Source organism: Myripristis murdjan, chromosome 12 (genome assembly GCF_902150065.1).
Source record: "Myripristis murdjan chromosome 12, fMyrMur1.1, whole genome shotgun sequence".
NCBI classification, from domain to species: Eukaryota; Metazoa; Chordata; class Actinopteri; order Holocentriformes; family Holocentridae; genus Myripristis; species Myripristis murdjan.
In genome coordinates, this window is record NC_043991.1 from 15577001 (window position 1) to 15595058 (window position 18058).

General features: G+C 43.5%; 1 protein-coding gene across 2 annotated transcripts in view; it reads right to left on the reverse strand.

The window, feature by feature from the left end:
* The window catches only part of lhfpl2a (LHFPL tetraspan subfamily member 2a), a 41348-nt gene that overhangs the window by 2740 nt on the left and 20550 nt on the right, over window positions 1-18058 (reverse strand). Inside the window, exons 1-2 of one of the 2 annotated variants that reach the window (XM_030065566.1) lie at window positions 15609-15729; window positions 6597-7530 (exon numbers count right to left, since the gene is read on the reverse strand). In XM_030065566.1, coding sequence (XP_029921426.1) covers window positions 6597-7017 — 421 coding nt within the window. In that variant the 5' untranslated portion in view covers window positions 7018-7530; window positions 15609-15729. Of the gene's footprint in view, window positions 1-6596; window positions 7531-15608; window positions 15730-18058 lie in introns of those variants that run through there. The other variant, XM_030065565.1, reaches the window with a different exon arrangement.

An 18058-nucleotide genomic window follows, 5' to 3' on the forward strand; every position in this document is an offset into this window, starting at 1 on the left:
CTCAGCTCGCCAGGAGGCGTGGAGCCAATCTCAAGAGGAAACAGCCAAAAAGATATAATTACAGATAAATAAAAGGTAAAAGAGAGAAAGAAGACGAAATAGAGAGGTTTCGATATCGCCACATCTTTACCAGACCTTCCATCATGTCCTGGCTCATTTGCTTCATAAGGAGATGAAAAATCAAGTGTGGTGCTGAGGCTGCCCCCCCACTCCCCACCCATTCGCTCCTCTCTCTCTCTCTCCTCTTGCTCTCCTTCCTTTCTTTCTCCTCCCTTTCTCTCCCTCTTAAAGCACCCAATATCGTATTAAACAAGGAAATGAAAACTAGGTCATAAATTCTTTCCACATGTTGCTGCATGGCCCTGACGTCCAGACCAGCTCCAGTGATGGATTGAAGGTATGGTTTTAATTCAGCACCCCGCCCCTTCTACGACGACCCCCCCCCCCCAACACACACACACACACACACACACACACACACACACACACACACACACTTTCCCAGAGCACTCAACACAAATCCCCCCTACACACTAGACCTTCTAACCTAATTTCCCACTGCACTCCACCCTTCCAGCCTCACAATTCCCTGTGCACTAGCTCTTGTCCCCTTAACCTCCAACCTATCAGCTCTCCACCGCTGAAGCATTCGGAGGGGTATGCCTCCACCTTCTGTTGCCCTACCACAAGTCCCTGCCGCCTCAGACCTCTCCTGCCATATCCTCTGTTCCAAGAAGTCTCCAAGAAGCTCCGGGGAAAGAGTGGACTGGGTCAGACTCCATGAAGAGATCCGCATGAAGAGATTCGAGGCAAAGATGTGCATGTGAAAGAGGATCATTTTCCCTCTCTGTGTTGTGAAGGTTGAGCCCCGCTTCCTCCACCCACCTTCCATTCTTTCACTTCCCGTGGTGTCAGATTAATTGTGACAGTTTGGTTTACTTGCCATTAAAACAATGAGGCCACGGTCAAGATGTTGGTAGCCAGCTATCTCAAGCCAGTGGAATTGTAAGCACAGTGTTTCTTAGAATTAAAGCCACATTTCCCATAAACCTTATTGCTTCCCGCTGCAAGAACAATGCTTCGCCAGTCACAGGTTTTCCCTTTGGCTTTACCGCAGAGAATAAACATGCCGGAAGTGATTTTTTCCATCAGACTTTTAACCATTCTGCCACTGTGACAAACTCTTGAGCTCTGTATGCACTAAAAGAACAGCGCCCTCTTACTGATGTGTAACATAAAGCAAAACTTCCTGGTGCTGTAAAACATTACAGCGCATGTCCATTTAAATCCAAGCTGATGACACTAAATGTCAAATGCAGCATGAAAGCCAGTAAAGTACCAGCCTTCTTGGTGAAGATCTTAGCAACCTCACTAAATTCGTAAAACTAGAGGTGTGACTGCTCTTAGTTGATTCTTTATCCATTCGGTTCACCCTCCGTGGTTGATGCAATGTGAGCCACGGATTATTTTGCAAAATTTTGCTACTATAGTGATAAAAAAATTTCATCACCACTGTCAGTTTTTAAAAAATATTAATTCCCTAAATTGTGATGCAGAGTTGCAGTGAAAATACAGACAGGAGATGCACGTGCTGTGCTTTATTCTTATGTACAGAACAAACACACCCATAGTATGGTCATGTGAAAAAAAGCATGCTGTTGTGCTAAAACCTGACTGACACAATTTGCGTCAAAAAACACACACTGTCTTTTTAGTCTAACTGATGAAGTCAATCTGCCACGCAGACATAAAAACAACCATGAACATTTCTTCACTAATTCAATCAAGTGAGGCGCTCCCCTCTTGGCAACACCACGTGATGTGGGGGCACAATTAACCAAAGGGATGATGGGTAATTGTGTTTTTGTCCTTTCTGTGGCAACACAGAAATATTTTACAACAGGGAGAGTTATGCCAAAGACATTTGTTATCATCATTTGACACTGACATCCTTTGTTACATGCAAAATTATGGCATTTTTGGGTAGCCACTATTGTCCTGATAATAAATAAATAAATAAAAAATATATCATCCATGGCTGATATATGTAGTGACTATGCCATAAAGCTAAAATTAGAAGATTTTGTTTTTTTTTTTTTACTGATCTGAGGCGTGATCCGCAACTTGAAACTATTGCCACACGTCACATTTATGGTGACATGTAAAAGCTGTGGTTTAAAACAAAGCATAGTTTTGTTGAATGTTGCACGTTCAGTGTAAAAACGATTTCTGCTGAGGTCATTATTGAACTCTTTAAAACAGCCACACGCCCTTTGTAAACAACAAAGTCCAAAAAAGCTGTTAAATTCTGTACATCACAGCCAGCAGTTCTGCTTTCCTGATTTGCGTAACAAGCAGAAATCTAACCCAGTCACCCCATTTCTATTCCTGTACCATACAGTTTCGTTTCCTTGACGCCCTGCCTGGGATTTAGTCAGATTTTCAGTGATCAAACCAGTGACAAGGTCAGTGACTCATGGTTGACTGAGGTAATCCGTGCTGTGCTGCTACAGGGGAGTTTATGGTGGGTAGTAAAAGCATATGACACTGAACGCAGAAGAATTTGAGACAGTTTTACTGCCAAGCTTGTCTGCCGTCCTGTCTGTAATCCCTTTCGGCTAAGCTGAGACACGAGAGATGACGGGCGAGGGAAAGCCATTCCAGTAAACGTGCATGGAATTCGCTTACAGGTAGTCGGTGCACACGACGTCCAGACGTGTGCCTGCAGTCTTGCAGGACGCAAAGTTTACCAGAGGGTGACCCTGATCAGCAGACTGCCTTTAGTCTGTTTAAGCCATTCAATTACGTAAGGTGGAACGAATGAGTTTACCTTCAGCACTGAAAGAGCGCAGAACCGAAATCAAACATCTAAAGCTAAACCTGGCTGTTGAACTTCAGTCTAAGGGTAACTGAGAAGGGAGAGTGTGTGTGGATGACAGAATTTAAGAGCAGAATGTATAAGTGACATCAGTGTATGTGAGGATTAGGTTAATGGGGTTAGGGGACCACTACAGTGCAATGACGTGACCATCTCTGGCAGCAGCATCACAGTCTTCCCATCTGAGGTCAATCACTTCCCCAAACATCTGCCGTCTGGCTCCAGTTTTCTCATTACCGGAGGGTCGGCACACATAGTGGAAATAGTGATCGGTAGAAAGGCAACGTGGTGGCGGTGGTGGTGGTGGTGGTGGTGGTGGAGGGGGGGCTGCTGGTATCAGTGAGAGTGATATCATTCACAGCCCTAATGGAAAGATGGCAAGTTGTTCCACCACTTTCCCAGACAAGTTCAGAGACACTGACGTAGGAAAGAACAAACTCCAAAAATCAACACTGACACACTTTTAGATGTCAGAGAGGCGGCCGAAGTCGGGCCTTATCGCTTCCCGTGGTCGAAATGAGTAAAGGGGATAGCGGCCTTTAAGTCGAGGCAGGGTAGGATGAAGGAAACACTCCCGCCTCCTCAGCTATCTGAAGCTCCTCTCGCCCCCTTTCCTCTTCCTCTTCCACATCCTCATCCTTTCTACAATGGAGAGACTCAGAGGCACATTTTCCCCACTTTTCCAATTACCTTGGCCATGTGTCTCAAAGTCCCACTGCATTGTGTGGAAGATCAATAGACGGCCGCTGGGTGATGTAACTACAGTACTTGAATGGAGTAGAAAGGCCATTCCCATTCAAATCAACATACTAGGATGGTCACAGTGAGGGACATTTTAATGTGTTATTTGCCATGGTACATTAGCCATTTAAGTCAGGTGACCAGACATCCCGAATTGTCAGGGATTGTCCTGGTTTCACGCTGGGTGTCCCGAGTCCTGACAAATAAATTAACCAGCACACAGAATATGAAGAATCTGAAAAGCTTCAGGAGTCAGCGGTCGACCACGAGTGACCAGCTAAGGTGCCAGCAAAACAAAAACATACCCAGCAAAGTTTGACAGCTGGCAAGAAATAACAAACGCTGTCACCAGTTACATTGCAGAGGATCTGGTGCCAATTCAAGTGGTCAAGAGATGGTTTAAAACAACTTGTTTTTTTTTTGTTTTTTTTTTAATATTTAAATTAATATTATTAACAACACCTAATATACTATTAAGCAAGTTAGTGCAATAGAAGACTTTTACAAACACATTCTCGAATTGAATTCTTGATTTTTTTTTTTTTACACATTTTTGAGGGATACAAAATACCGTTAGTTATTATGGGCAAAATCCCCAAAAATATCGAGATATTATTTTTTGTCAATATCGCACAACCCTATTCACTTGTCACAGTTTTTCTCTATTCATTCAGTCTAATAGGTTGAGGGAACCTGACCCCTACTTTTGACAGAACGACCCGCGTTGTCATGCTCAACACAGATTAGCTGGCAGGAATGTGCCAACCAGCCGTTTAGCTGGCAGTGGACATTGGACATTCAGTGGACACTGTTTATTTTTGTACAGATTTTAGCTGGGACCTGATAATTTCAGCACTGATACAGAGATTTTATGTCAACTTGTTATGGCAAATCACTGTCTGGGCTGCTAACCATCACTGTTTTGTGGTTAACACGCCTAATTTGCACATTAGCAAACACTAGTGGCTAGTTACATGATGCCATTAACATGGATTATTTTGCAAAAATAGCTTGTTGGCATGTTAGTTAAAAACCAACTGCTTGTGTGTGTAAACTGAGATTCGGCCTAAAGACACCAGTCACGGCATCCTAAATCTGGAAACTCATCTACCTTATCAGACACTTTTATTTTAAATTATGAGTGAAACCACACATGTCACAACAGTATATTTGGACATTATTAAGACATTATATGACACTGAATGTGTTTGCTAGGGGATTTACGATGCAGCTGCAAAGCCTGCATAGATCAAATTTATGGACATGTAACATCCAAGGCACAGCAAGCACCTTACACAACAACACTCGTCCGTCCAACTCACACAACTGTTGTCAGCATTTGGTGCTGCTGGCTTTTACCAGAGGGGGGTTGGCTCTGTATTCACTTCTGAGAGAATCTTTCTTTGACTTTATACAAACTCCTCTGCATGACTAAAACATCATAAAACCTCAAACTTGTAGCCTTGTACACAGGAAACCTGAGAAAAATGAGAAACAGAAGACAGAAAATGGCACAGAAGGTAGACAGTAAAGTCCTAAACAAAAGGTGCATGGAGCTCATCTGAATAATAAAAAGAAACAATGAGTTAACCGTTGTGTTTCTTTTTGAAACCCTTCTGACATTACAGTGATGAAACACAAAGTTATTTACAAAAGAAAGCCTCCCACTGACCAGACATTAGCTGAATGCAGTGGAGTCTTGATTCGGGTCAGCTGGCCTGCACAGAGCTGCAGTTACAGCTGGCATGTTCTTCACCACACGCCCACCTTTTTTGTTTGGGCCAGGACCAAATAAACAACTGTGGGGAGGACAACCATAATCAACATGGAGCAGAGAGGAGAGGAGAACTACATGAAGAAAAAAAAAAAAAGATCTTGTGAGTATGATCTCATGGCCTCCTCCCTTGCATAATTCACCACAACCAGTCAAAGTGGCCCGAGATTTGGCGTCAGATACACAACCATAGACAGAGGCAGAGTCAGATGCCCCATCCCCCCCCACGCACACATACACACACGACCAGATTTATGGCAAATCAGCTGTCAAGAAAGCTCCAGTTGACCTGGAAGAAAATAAATATTTGGGTTGCAGTTGCCTAGAGTGACAGTGTTGAGGGCGAAGACAAGTTACCACGTCTTTGAAACCTCCGACCATTTGGGTAAAAGTTCACTCAAGTCTCCATGAGGCGAACACACAGTTCCAGAAATGGGACTTGTGGCACTGGTTATGAATTTGTGTGGCCACCAGTGTTTAATTTCTCAGGTTACCTTGATGGATGCTGGATGCTGGAGGAATGACTGGAAACAAACTGCTGTCCTCTTCACTGCTCGCTCACAGGCCTCTATTTTTGCACACCATCAGTCTGGATTGATGTATCACTCTAATGATCAGCGATCCAATATAATCCATACTAAATAAAAACAATGATCCACTTCATCATCTTTGAGATACAGCTTTATTTTGAAATTCCCACATCTGTGTCACCATTTCCGTCCAAGCACGCTGCCTTCTCAAACACTCAAGTAGTGCCAGCATCAAGCAGACAATAGCAGCCGCGGCCAGCAGCCAAGAGAAAGACAATAAGGATATCTACTCCCCTGTCGGGAATAAATAAGAAGTGTGGAAACATTTTGGATTCCAGAGAGGACAGATCAACTGACAAATCACATGCCATAAACAAACAATGCCAGTATGAGACAAAAGACTCAATGCCACAACACAAACATGGCACTGTGATGTAACGGATTGTGATATCATATGATATCGAGTCGACTGGCCCCTGAATTTAATCAAACCAAAATTGTATTGTGGGTGACTTTGTGATATCAGCAAATATTGTATTGCTGTATAAGGAATTGTTATAATATTCTGTCATGAGGAAACTTGTGATTTACACCCCTGCCCCCAGTGACACCAGCAACAAACTAAAATATGTCATGTGTGTGTTTTTTGTGTTGCATTCATCTGCCCCCTTACCTGCGATGCCCTGCAGCAATCCACACACATTGAAGATGCTCTTCTTCATGATGCTTTGGAAGCACATGGTGAAGACTGAGATGAAAGCCACAGCACACAGCAGCAGGATCCCCGCCGCCAGGAAGATAGACGTGGCCTGCCAGAACCCGCTGGCAATCTCGCCAAAGTGTACCGCATACGGCCCGCACAGTATTCCACGCCGCAGGTGTGGCAGTTTTATACAGCGACCATAAATACCCAAGGTGGGCCTGTAGGCCTCTCCGGCTGTGGTAGCCCCATGGGGGCCAAAGACAGCATCAGGTGTGCGGGGGAAGCCCACCAGCCAATCGGTGCTCATGAAGGCAATGAGCTCGCCGAAAGCAGCCACAATACTCAGCAGAGTCCACAGCATGGAGCGGCAGGTGACAATGACATGGCACATAGTGACGGCGTCTGCTGGTCCTTCTTCAGATCAAAGATTGATTAAATCAGTCTGAGGATTTGAATCTTCAATACTGTTCAGTGGTCCAAAGGTGGATTGTGGATCAGGGGCCCCTGGGATCGCTGGGAGAGAGAGAGAGGGGAAGCTGTGATCCTTCTCCGGTGGGAGTGTGAGAGCAAGTGAAGGATCCACAATAACCGGAGGAGGGTGGAGTATATGGAGTTCAGGTCAATGATTCACAGTCTTCTGCTTCCCGCTTTCTCTTTCTTTCTCTCTCTCTGTGCCTTTCTCTTTCCTTCTGTCTTCTTATCTTCAGCTGGTGTTGTTCTTGTGCAGCTGCTGCAGCCGTTCCTTTGCTGGCCTCTGTGACTCTCTCAGCTCCGTCCAGTGCCGCTTTAAGTCACCCCTTTCTTCCACACTGTCTTTCTGACTCTTGTTGTGTCTGGTTTGGTCTCTACATCGTATTGAAGGAGTGTTCCCGGAGCCAGCCCGCTGGCGTCACATCAAGCACACCTAAGAGATAAAATAAGAGAGAGAGGAGACAGAAAGACAGAACAATGATGTGAATAAGTGTCTTAGTTATATATATAGAAGTAGCTCTCAGCTGATCATCATTCTTGTTGTAGTATTAAAGTACTGGCTGTCCTGCATGAGTCATAAGATTTCTTCACCTTTGCATAACACTTCTTCAGAATGACCAACTGTGACTCTGAGTTGCGTCAAGACGCCCATATTTACAGAGGCCATGTTTAGAGAATAAAGAAAGAGTGGAGGAGGAGCAGAAAGAGGAGGAAGGGTGGACTCCTGGTTCAGATCTTATGGTCTAATGAGTTGTGTAGGGACGTGTCCGTTTGAAGTGGGACTCTTCTCCTTTGAGTGTGTTTAAGTCAAAGATTTGCTCTCAGGCTGCTCTGCTCCCCTCTTCCTGTGGAATGATATGACTGACAGGTCACTGCCATCTCCTGTGTGTGTGTGCAACTATCTATGTAGTAGAGTGAGGCTGGAGGGTTGGGAAAAATTAAAGAAAAAAAGTCTATCCATTTAGTCCATTGAAAAAAAAGAATACAAAAACTAAGAGGGCCATTTTTATCTGAGGTCAAAATTAGAAAAGAAACAGAAAATGCTTATTTTTTTAATCTACAGTGTGTGTGTGTGTGTGTGTGTGTGTGTGTGTGTGTGTGTGTCTCCATGCACTGTCAGGGAGAGAGTAGCGTGCAGTGGAGATGAGGGCTGAACTAGATAGGGAAACAGGGGGATGAGAAACGGATGCAGACAGGGAGAAAAACAAGCCTGAGGCTTGTCATCAGACAGCCCACTCAGCTGACCCCGGGTCAGCTAACAGTTGATAACACAAGGGCCGTCCGGCCGTCACAGGAGCACTGATAACCTCCATGACATCAACCGCTGCACAGCCGAGTCAATGACACAGCAGCGAGGAACCGGCAAATAAATTTAGTGATATGAGTTCATAACAAAGTCAGCTCTGTTACCCTGCAGGAGCACTGCTGACAGGATCCTTATGGACACAATGACATGGAAACAGTGATAGGCTATATAAGTGTCTCTGTACATTTTTTAATGACATGGTGATGCCTTGAATGATTTCATGTTGCATGTTGCAGTTGTATTTTCCATGTTGGAGCACTAATGAGTGTTGAAAACTGTCTTGACAGTTTGAACCTATGATCCCCACTCGTGTACTACGGTGACCCTGAGAGCTTAGTGCATCGAAATTTAAGAAAACACATACAAATAGACAAAACACAAGCAAGCCTTATCAATTTCACACATGCACAACATATAGTAAACATATAGTAAACAACACAATATAACACGCTCATGCAATTACACCAAACGACAACAGCAGAACAGTTTCAAGAGGACACTTAAAAGTGATGAAACACTTCTGGTTACTGTAAACAGTGACGATAAAATTTAGTTTATAGCCCCTGAAAATGTGCTTTGTGTTATGTTGTTGACAGTGTGTTTTCTAAATGCTGTGAAGGACTGCATATGTAGTCAAATTGATGGAAGATTTATTTTCTTAATTTGCATGTGTTTTCTTAAGCTGAGGTGCATTGAACTCTCAGGGCCTACACCCAAATGTCGGCAACAGCTGAAACATGTTGGTAGTGAATAAGTCCAATAGTTTAACATTAAAAGAGAGAAGTGTGTGGTTTTCCCATTGTTTTTTTTTTTTTTTTTTTTTTTTTTGAAGCTACTGTGACTGAACAGACAAAGACAAGAGTGCCACCTATAGAAACCCAAACTCCATCAAGAGACAATCCAAAGTGTGTCCAAGGCTGGACACACTTTGACTGATGAAAAATAAACAGAAAACTAAAAATACAAAAATAAAGATCCTGAATATTACCACTTTAATTAATATTTAGTCGGTTCTGCGGCACCATAACCACAGTATCTTTTACTCTGTGGCCTAAAAATAGCAGATTCAGTTACAGTTAAGCTATAGTCACAGATATCACAATTTCTATGCACTTTTCAGACACCAATACCACACTTATTGGCATCAAACTTAACTTTGGGCCTCATCTAGTAAAAACCATTTCGCAGATGTTTAGTCATTATGCCCACTACTAAAAAGAAAAACCACAGGTTAGTGTCAGTGCAGAAATATTTCATTTAGGCCACTACCACTCCCACACTCTGAGGTAAATGAAAATATCACTTTTTATTAGTTCCTTTGTGGTCCTTGACAACATCCCACCAAGCTTTATTAATAAAGGATTAACTGGATTTACTGTATGTCAAGCTACGCCCAGAGTTAATATCCCCTTTAGGTCTGTTTGACTGCATCTCTAATATAATATTGATCAGAATCATTGGCAAAAATTTCACTACACCTCATATGAAAGTATTATATTAGACATGCATTTTACCCACAAAAGGTAACTCAAGTAAGCAGAGGATTAGGCAACGCTCTTGGGTAACTTAATAAAACGTACTTGTCCTGTTGATAGAAACCACAGACTGCAGTAAACAGGCGAGACAGTGAGATCATAGTCTAACAAATACACATCTGGAGAATTTAGGCCATTTCAGCATGTGGCCACTTCTCTGAAAACCTTCAGGACCCACAGCAGAGATAGGAAACATCGAGAAGACTGACAGTGAGACAAGCGTAGTGTGGCTGGTTTCTATTTTCATGCACTCCAACTACCTGAGCAACAAGGGCGACAGTAAACTCCGAACTGGAGGTTTAGATTTCAATTTCTGTCCCAACGGAGGAGCAAGCAAAATCTCTCTGCTAACACACTCTGCATCCTGAGAACACTCCCAAGAATGAAAGGACAATTCAAGCTGTACATTCTCCCACCTTTTTAATCACATTATGATCCCTTGTCATATAGTTGTTTTTCAAAGCCAGTATTTTGAAATAAACTGTCTAAAGCAGGGGCGTAGCAGGTATAGAGGGGCAGGAGCGTCCCCCCCTCACTTCTGGAAAATGTCCCTTCTGTCTTCTGTACTTTCTTCCACCTGTAAACTGTTATGTTTAGTCCATGTTTAGTTTTTATGGCCATGTTCAAATGCCAGTCACAAGCTATTTAACCTAAAAGCTGAGGAAATGGACTTGATTTCTTTCAAAAACATGGCGAAAAGGCAAGAGGCAAATTAGTGAGGAGATCAGAAAAATCAGCAAGAAATTAGTTAAAGTACAAAAAGTACCAATAATAAAATACCAAAACTAGCAAAATATTCCTGGAAAATTACAAGAGCACTATTTATAATTGTGTATATATAATATATTTACAATTTAAGTAACCCTGATAAAGATAATTACTACAAATTCAACCCAAAAATAAAAATAGCAAAACACAATACGAAAAACAGAAAGAAATAGTGAAATTTGGTTAAGTGAGTGAAATAAAACCATTCAAAAAAAGCTCCTAGGTTTCTAAGGGTTGCACGGGGTGACTGGTTGAAAGATTCAAAGTTTACACTCTGATATTAGAGTTGTGATGCAACTTTTCTGGCGTCTCGGTCACTTTTGCATCTCTGGGGTTGTTTTTTATGTCTTTTTTGGGACTGAACGAACCTGGGATTCATGGTAAACCTGATTTAATATTCTTCAATCATGGAGCGTGCATATAAAACTGTCACATTTGACATAATTGAAGGGATGGAAAATGCAGAAAAGGAGTTTAGCTGTGAGAAACATTAACAGATTTGGGGAGGCCAGACGTTTTAACACAGAAGCTAACAGGCCAGAGAGCATTAGGGCTGTGCTTTATGGGTTAGTGTGCTCATGTTATAAACACGGCTCCGAGCCAAGGATGACAGTTGTTTCTTTTCCCTGAATCTTTTTTTTTTCCTACCCTGGTTTCCCCGCTCCCTCCTGGGAGTCAGTTAGTCATTCGCTGACCGGAGTCTCTGGCAAGGGAGCAGAGGGAGCTGGGGCCGCCGCTGACACGTGTGCCGCCCACACGGCAAGGTTTCCATCACTCGGCCCCTAGTCCGCTCTCACAGCGAGGGCTGGAGGATACGGCTGTCCCGCTGAGGTCACATCCCAGCAAGCGGGACAGAATGTGTATGTTTGTGTGTATGTGTGTGTGTGTGTGTAAGCCCTACGTAGTGAATGAATGAGTAAGAGCATTACACAAACTTTGATCCTTGTCATCCTGTTGAGATAACAAGGGTTCTCTCTCTCCCTCTTTTTTTTTTGTTCTCTTCCAGCGGGGAAAATTACCCATATCTGTGATCTCCTGTGGGGTGGTGTGTTTTAGTGTGTGCGCGTGTGTGTGTGCGCGTGTGTGTGTGTGCGTGACAGAGATGTAGCACTGTATATTTGGACTGTGTAAAACGGGTGAGATCACAGGGGCCGGCACACACAGCTGCCTCTGCGGATTTGGATCAAAATTAATTTTACAAATCACAAATGTCCTCATTGCCTCAGCATGAACAGATGCAGGAACAGATGCGGGAACACACACACACACACACACACACACACACACACACACACACACACACACACACACACAGATACACATTCACTGACAGAGCTTTTGGAGAAATTACAGACCATCGACCACCGGATGAGGAGCCGAATCCCAAAGGTCGTTTGACGAAAGTGATGTGTGACAACGCCTGTTTAGGATTTAGGAGGAATGGCTCATGGGCATGAGACAAGGGTGTTCAGAAGAGTTAGGGTCCAACATTTGTTGGCCAGTTGCAAAGGCTAATTCTTCCCTGGCAGGAATATTGCTGGAAAACACTTTGGAGCAGAGCACAATTTGAACCAGCTGGGGAGATACAGGGTTGAGTGAGCTGCTTTGAAGACCTGGACACTTGACCTCTGACCTACACTGGCAGGGGAGCTTGATTGCAGTGTGTTTGTGTGTGTGTTTGTGTGTGTGTGTGCTTAATGCGGGGGTGGTATGTCAAGGACAGGTCTGGACAATAATCTACATCCACTTCCGTGTCTGTTACTTTTATTTGCTGTACATTCCTCTGCACATACAGAGTCCTGTTCACTGTTGCCAGACCAGATTTGGGTTTTTATCACAAGCAGAAGTTTCCCAAGACTGAACAGAGCGGGGCGGCCTAAAAATATGTGTGGGACTGGGGTGGAGGGGTGGGGGGTTACGACGTCTACTATGCTCTCTCAGAACCAGGGGGAAGACCAAGGATTATTTAAGGCTCAGATTACATACATGGTAAAGTTTGTGCCCACCTCCCAACCCCCATCACCAACCTCCCTGTACCAAACACACAACACACACATACACAAACACACACACACACACACACGACTCCCTGACACCTGCGCAAGCAAGCACCCCAGAGTGTGAGCCAGTAACCCAGGCCTTAACGAAATAGTACACCCAAAAAATGGTCAACAATGTCAGCTGAAACAGCGCTGCAGCTTGTACTGTCAATGCAACTTCAGATTTCACTTGTACTGCTCAGTAGCAGCCTTCTCCAAAACAACTGGAGTGGATGGAAATTTCTTCTTTAGCGCTCCAAAAAGGAAAAAAGACACCGAAAAAATATTCCAAACATCATCCAAGTGCTGTGAAGCTAGCTGATGGCACTGTTGCTCCAGACCTCCAATATTTACCTCACCATCTCCAAGATTTTCCACACTTCAGCGGTCACTACTTCAGCAAGCAGATATTACCTTCAAATGTTGTGGGGAATAACATTGTGCTTTTTCAAGTGCTTTCTAGTCAAGAATAACAATAACAACAACAAAAACTGACCCCAAAACAAAAATCATTCTGGATTGTGTGGATAGTCTGCGAGAGAATTAGGTAAAGACCAGACTCAGACAAATATAACAGTGAATAATTTGCAGAGTATCCGTAAGAGCACTCATCCACAGGCATAACAACATTTCATTTAATTCATTTTTAATTTATAATTCATTTTCCTGAGTGAATAAGATGTGTGAAGTCTTGAGTACTGATGTGTCTCTCCTCTCTCAAGGGGAAGAAGGATGTTTGGCTTCAGAACAGCAGGATTTAGTGGAGAACAAGTAATTTAAAGGTATAATAAACTCTAAATTCTACACTGTATTGAAAAGTGAATGGGGAATTTGCACAGATGGACCTTCACCTCCCTCTGTCACGTTTACTCACTGGCCTGGGTGGACTGAGTGGAAAGGGTCAGTGTTTTTTGCTGAGAGGCTGAAGGTCAGGGCTAACCCATGATCAGTGGTCTGTTATATTCCCGAGGCCTCAAAGAGTCTCAGAGTCAACACCGTCCAACATGCTGTTTACGCAAATGCAAACACAAATGAAAAAAAAAAAAAAAAAGAAAAATCCTTTAGGTCCACCACCCCCTGTTTAAAGTGTCCACTCAGCCTTTCCCTTATCAAAGCAACAAAACAGCAGGAAACGCCTTTCCACGCTGCCACTGACAGGAAACAATCTACATATCTATGGAAATACCACAGCTAGAGTAAGCGTCACCATGGAGAGCGCTTGTTAAGAGCTGTGCTGTAGGCGAAGGCTGGGGGAGCGGCTGTGAGGTCAACACGAGGCCGGCGCTCACGCCGTAGGAGCATCAGGAGACAAGGATCAGGTGAAGATCGCTGTGCGGGCCGAGCTGAACCATCAGGGCTAAGAGGGAGCACGACACCAGCAGGTGCATCCACATTATTTCACCAACCATTTTCTGACGACAAAACTCAGGAAGCTGCAGCTTTTTGGATCCCCAACCTGCGCCTTTTTAACCCCTCTGAAAGCCAACGGCCTGTTTTCTCAGCAGCCATTCTGACATCAAACAGCAAGTAAACACACGACTACTGACACGAATTAAAGTTCTGTTCCATTTAACTTTTTGGGCAAAATATCCTTTTATCGACCTCCCCAGACTGAGACAACATGTTCGATACCATATTCACTTCTGTATGTCCAGAGGTTTGGTTCCTGTGGGTAGCATTTTGTGTTAGCTTAGCATAAAGACTTGAAGTCTATGGGAGTCATTAGCCTATCTCTGTCAAAGTGAAAAAACAAACCTCACAGCATCTCTGAAGCTGTCTTATTTACACAATGTAGCGTCTGGATTTTAAATACACTTCTTCAAATTAAAAATCTTCCTATACCTTCACTCTAATCGATGGAGGGATAAATGTGTTCAGTGGTTATAGTTCCAACCATCTAACTTCTCCTAAAACTACTCTTGTTTTTGTTTTGTTTTTTCAAATCCCAAAGCTAACACAAAATGCTACCCATAGGAATCAAACCTCTGGATGTACAGAGGTAAAAATGGCATTGAACATCTTGTCTCAGTCTGGGGAAGTTTGAAAAAGGGGTATTTTACCCAAAATGTTGGAGTATTCCTTTAAGTTTAACAGAGCCAGGGTCTTGTTATTGTGCATGCTGGTTCACTGGAAAGGCTCTAATAGACTGACATAAACAGAACCTCAATTTACGTCCAAATTTACCCAGCAATTTCATGCAGGGTAAACATGGCTGCTGTGAAAAAGGTCTCCAGCAAAGCAATACTGGGTAATCATTACATTTTCAAAAACAGCGATAATAACAATCTTATCATATAAAGCAGCATTTTTTTTTTTTTGAGTGAGTGCTTATGTACTTATATTTGTAATCTGTGCGGTTGTGTCTGAATGAGAAGATAAGATAAAGTCCATGCAGAAACTCTGCAGCGGTCTGGTTAAGTGTCACCTGTGAAGTGTCAGTGACAATCATGTGAAATCAACGATGCTTGGAAAATGAATTAATATCAATAAAGTCAAGTAAGAACCAAAAAAAGAGAGAAATACTTTTTTTTTTTCTTAATCTGTGTCAGCTTTAGAGTTCAGTTTTGTTATTAGTCTTGGCATTAGTCAAGGAGCATTGTAGACCTTTATAGTAACAATAGGCGCCAATAACAAAGGACTCCATAGTCAGTCTTTCCACAACAAAGGTACCAGACTTTCCTAACATGACTGTGTAAACACTTTGCATCATGGAGCTGTAACGTTCCCTCAAGGCTGTGATTCATGAGGGGAACATAATATTTACATCCTATTACTGCTGTGGTGAATGTAGATAGGAAACCAGCTGGCAGTCCATATGAGTAAGAAACTGAGCAGCACGATGAGGGTTCACTCAGTGACTCACCTAAACAGACGGGTGGGAAAGTGATGCACAGCTACTCCATGTTCTCTCGTTTGTATGAAAGCGAGAAGAAAGTATTCCAACCTGCCTCCATTCATCTGCGGTTAGTCCGACTCTCTTGGAGATTGGGCCACTTTGCTCTGACTCTCCTCCTGCGCTCGTGCACTTAATGCCTCAGTCAGACTCAGGCTCGTGGACCCGCCCCCCCTTAGCCCTCCTCCTGGACTGCACGTCTGCTCTGATTGGTTCGGCTGACATTGAGCCCACACTTCTTGAGAGGGTCCACATGGCGGCCATATTTCAGCGCCGAATCTGGGTTAAAATAACAAGAGCTCGATCTGCAGAGGGTCTCTCTCTCTCGCTCTCTCTTTCTCTGTCTCTCTGTCCGCTGGTCTATTTCTCCCTCTCTTCCTGTCTCTCGTGTCTCCCACTGTTTTTTCACACACACTTGCTCAATCAGTTTGTCTCACTCTCTCTGCTTACCTTTTCATTGCTCTCTCTCTCTCTCTACACTCCCTCAATCAGCTAATCTCATTAGCTTTAAACCAGAATTGCATTTTCACTCGGAACACGAAAACTCCACCTCAGAGTCACATGCACATAAACCAGACTGACCTGGTGACTAATGGGTAAAATAGGGGCCAAAAACGGACGCTGTTACATTGCCTTAGTCAACATCAGACATCTGATTAACCGTCCGGCCAGGGGATTAGACAGCTTCCTAGATGCACGAGAATGGTTTAGTAACCGACTACCTTTCTGTCTGATGGGAGCAAAGTATCCCAGGGTTGCTTACAGCAGCACTGTGTGCTTTCAGCCAACACTATAGTCAGCTCCACCAGTCGTCTGACTCTGTGTTCACTCTCACAGGGGAGTCAAATTAGTTCCATATGAAGAAGGAAAAAGAAGCCGGCTCAAACAGGAAGAGAAGCCAATAGGCCAGACACTTGAACCCAGCTTGGAGGAAGCCTGAGCCTGAGGAAGACGCCTTTCTTATCGGCTTGCACGGGGAGATAGGCTCGCTCTATGAACAGTTTGATGTAGTTTGTACAACACAGCTGTTCATATCCCAGGCCTAATAAAACCTCTCCTTTGACCCAGATCCAATAAATTCTGGCAAGTTGTCCTCAACCTATGGCTGCGAATTGGATGAGAAAGGTTAATAGACCATTTTAAAAGCCATACATGTCTCCCTATAATGTCTAGACTATCACAAAAAAAAAACCTAAGCTTTTTTATTGCATTTCTCAGCAAAACAACACCGCCTCTAAATTCCCCCTCAGTTAACTATTTTTTACTTGCTGGTGTTATGTTTTCAGCGATCTGACTTGTGATTTGTGGGGGAGGTCTGGTGCATAGTGGAGGCTGGGTGCGCCGGCACAGAAAAAGATACAGATCAGACAGACACTGACAACGTATCGTCTTACAGGTTGGGGAGGATGATGGAAAGCTGGGGGTGCTGCTGAGGCTGCAGCAAAAAGATGCTCCGGGTGATTTCTCTTGGCATGCCTCGGGATCTCACACACAGCACAGGCCCTCACATCAAAGTCAGAGAGATCACAGGAGACGGCACGGAAATATCCTCAGCTGCCCTAAACTTAGCAGCACGCATGCACATATGTACATGCACAGACATACACGCTAAAGCTCCATTGAGACAGATTCAGCAGAGCACCCAGCAAGAGCCCGGCCATTCATCTTTCCTTGTCGGACTACAATCAATAGTATCGTATAGATCTAAAGAGAGAGGATGGGCTCTGAGCAAAGCAGGGAGAAGGTAAAGAAAGTAAAGTGCTTGTCAGATAGGAGCGAGGGCAAAATCAATCAAGTCTAATCAATTTAACAAAGGTCCGAGGGAGGAAATTTTACAGGTTGGCCTCGACACATTTGAAAACACTGTGTCTGTTTTCCATCCCTTTGTTGCAGACTCCACTGTTCAGTTACAATACGATGAGATATTTTCCATATTGCATCTGGAATCTTCTCTCAAACCGCAGAACAAGGTCTTTACAGTGCAGATAGCCAAGATTTGGGCATGAAACATTTCACAGGCCACACCAAAGAGCCATCATATACAGACTCACCACCCAGAGTTAGAAAATGAAACTGGACAGACACGGTGCAACAGAGGTGAAAGGGTACATATAAATAATTTGTTATCTGTCAAGAAGTAGCCTTATGGGCCTGGAGCATTCATCTTGAGAATGTAAAGGAAAGTTGTACAGTAATGCCACCAGAGGAGGGATTTTTTTTCCACTTTTGTCACCTGTGACCCCAGAATATTCAGGTGTGCCAAAGCGCTATTGTTTGATGTAGCGGTTGAGGCCAAGGCAGGAAGGAACTGATTTCATACTACAGAAACTAAATAGTCTATTTTGGCTTGTGTCAACACATGATTCCCGGACGTGCTTCAGATATCTCAATAAGGTTTTATCGAATCCACATGTGTTTTA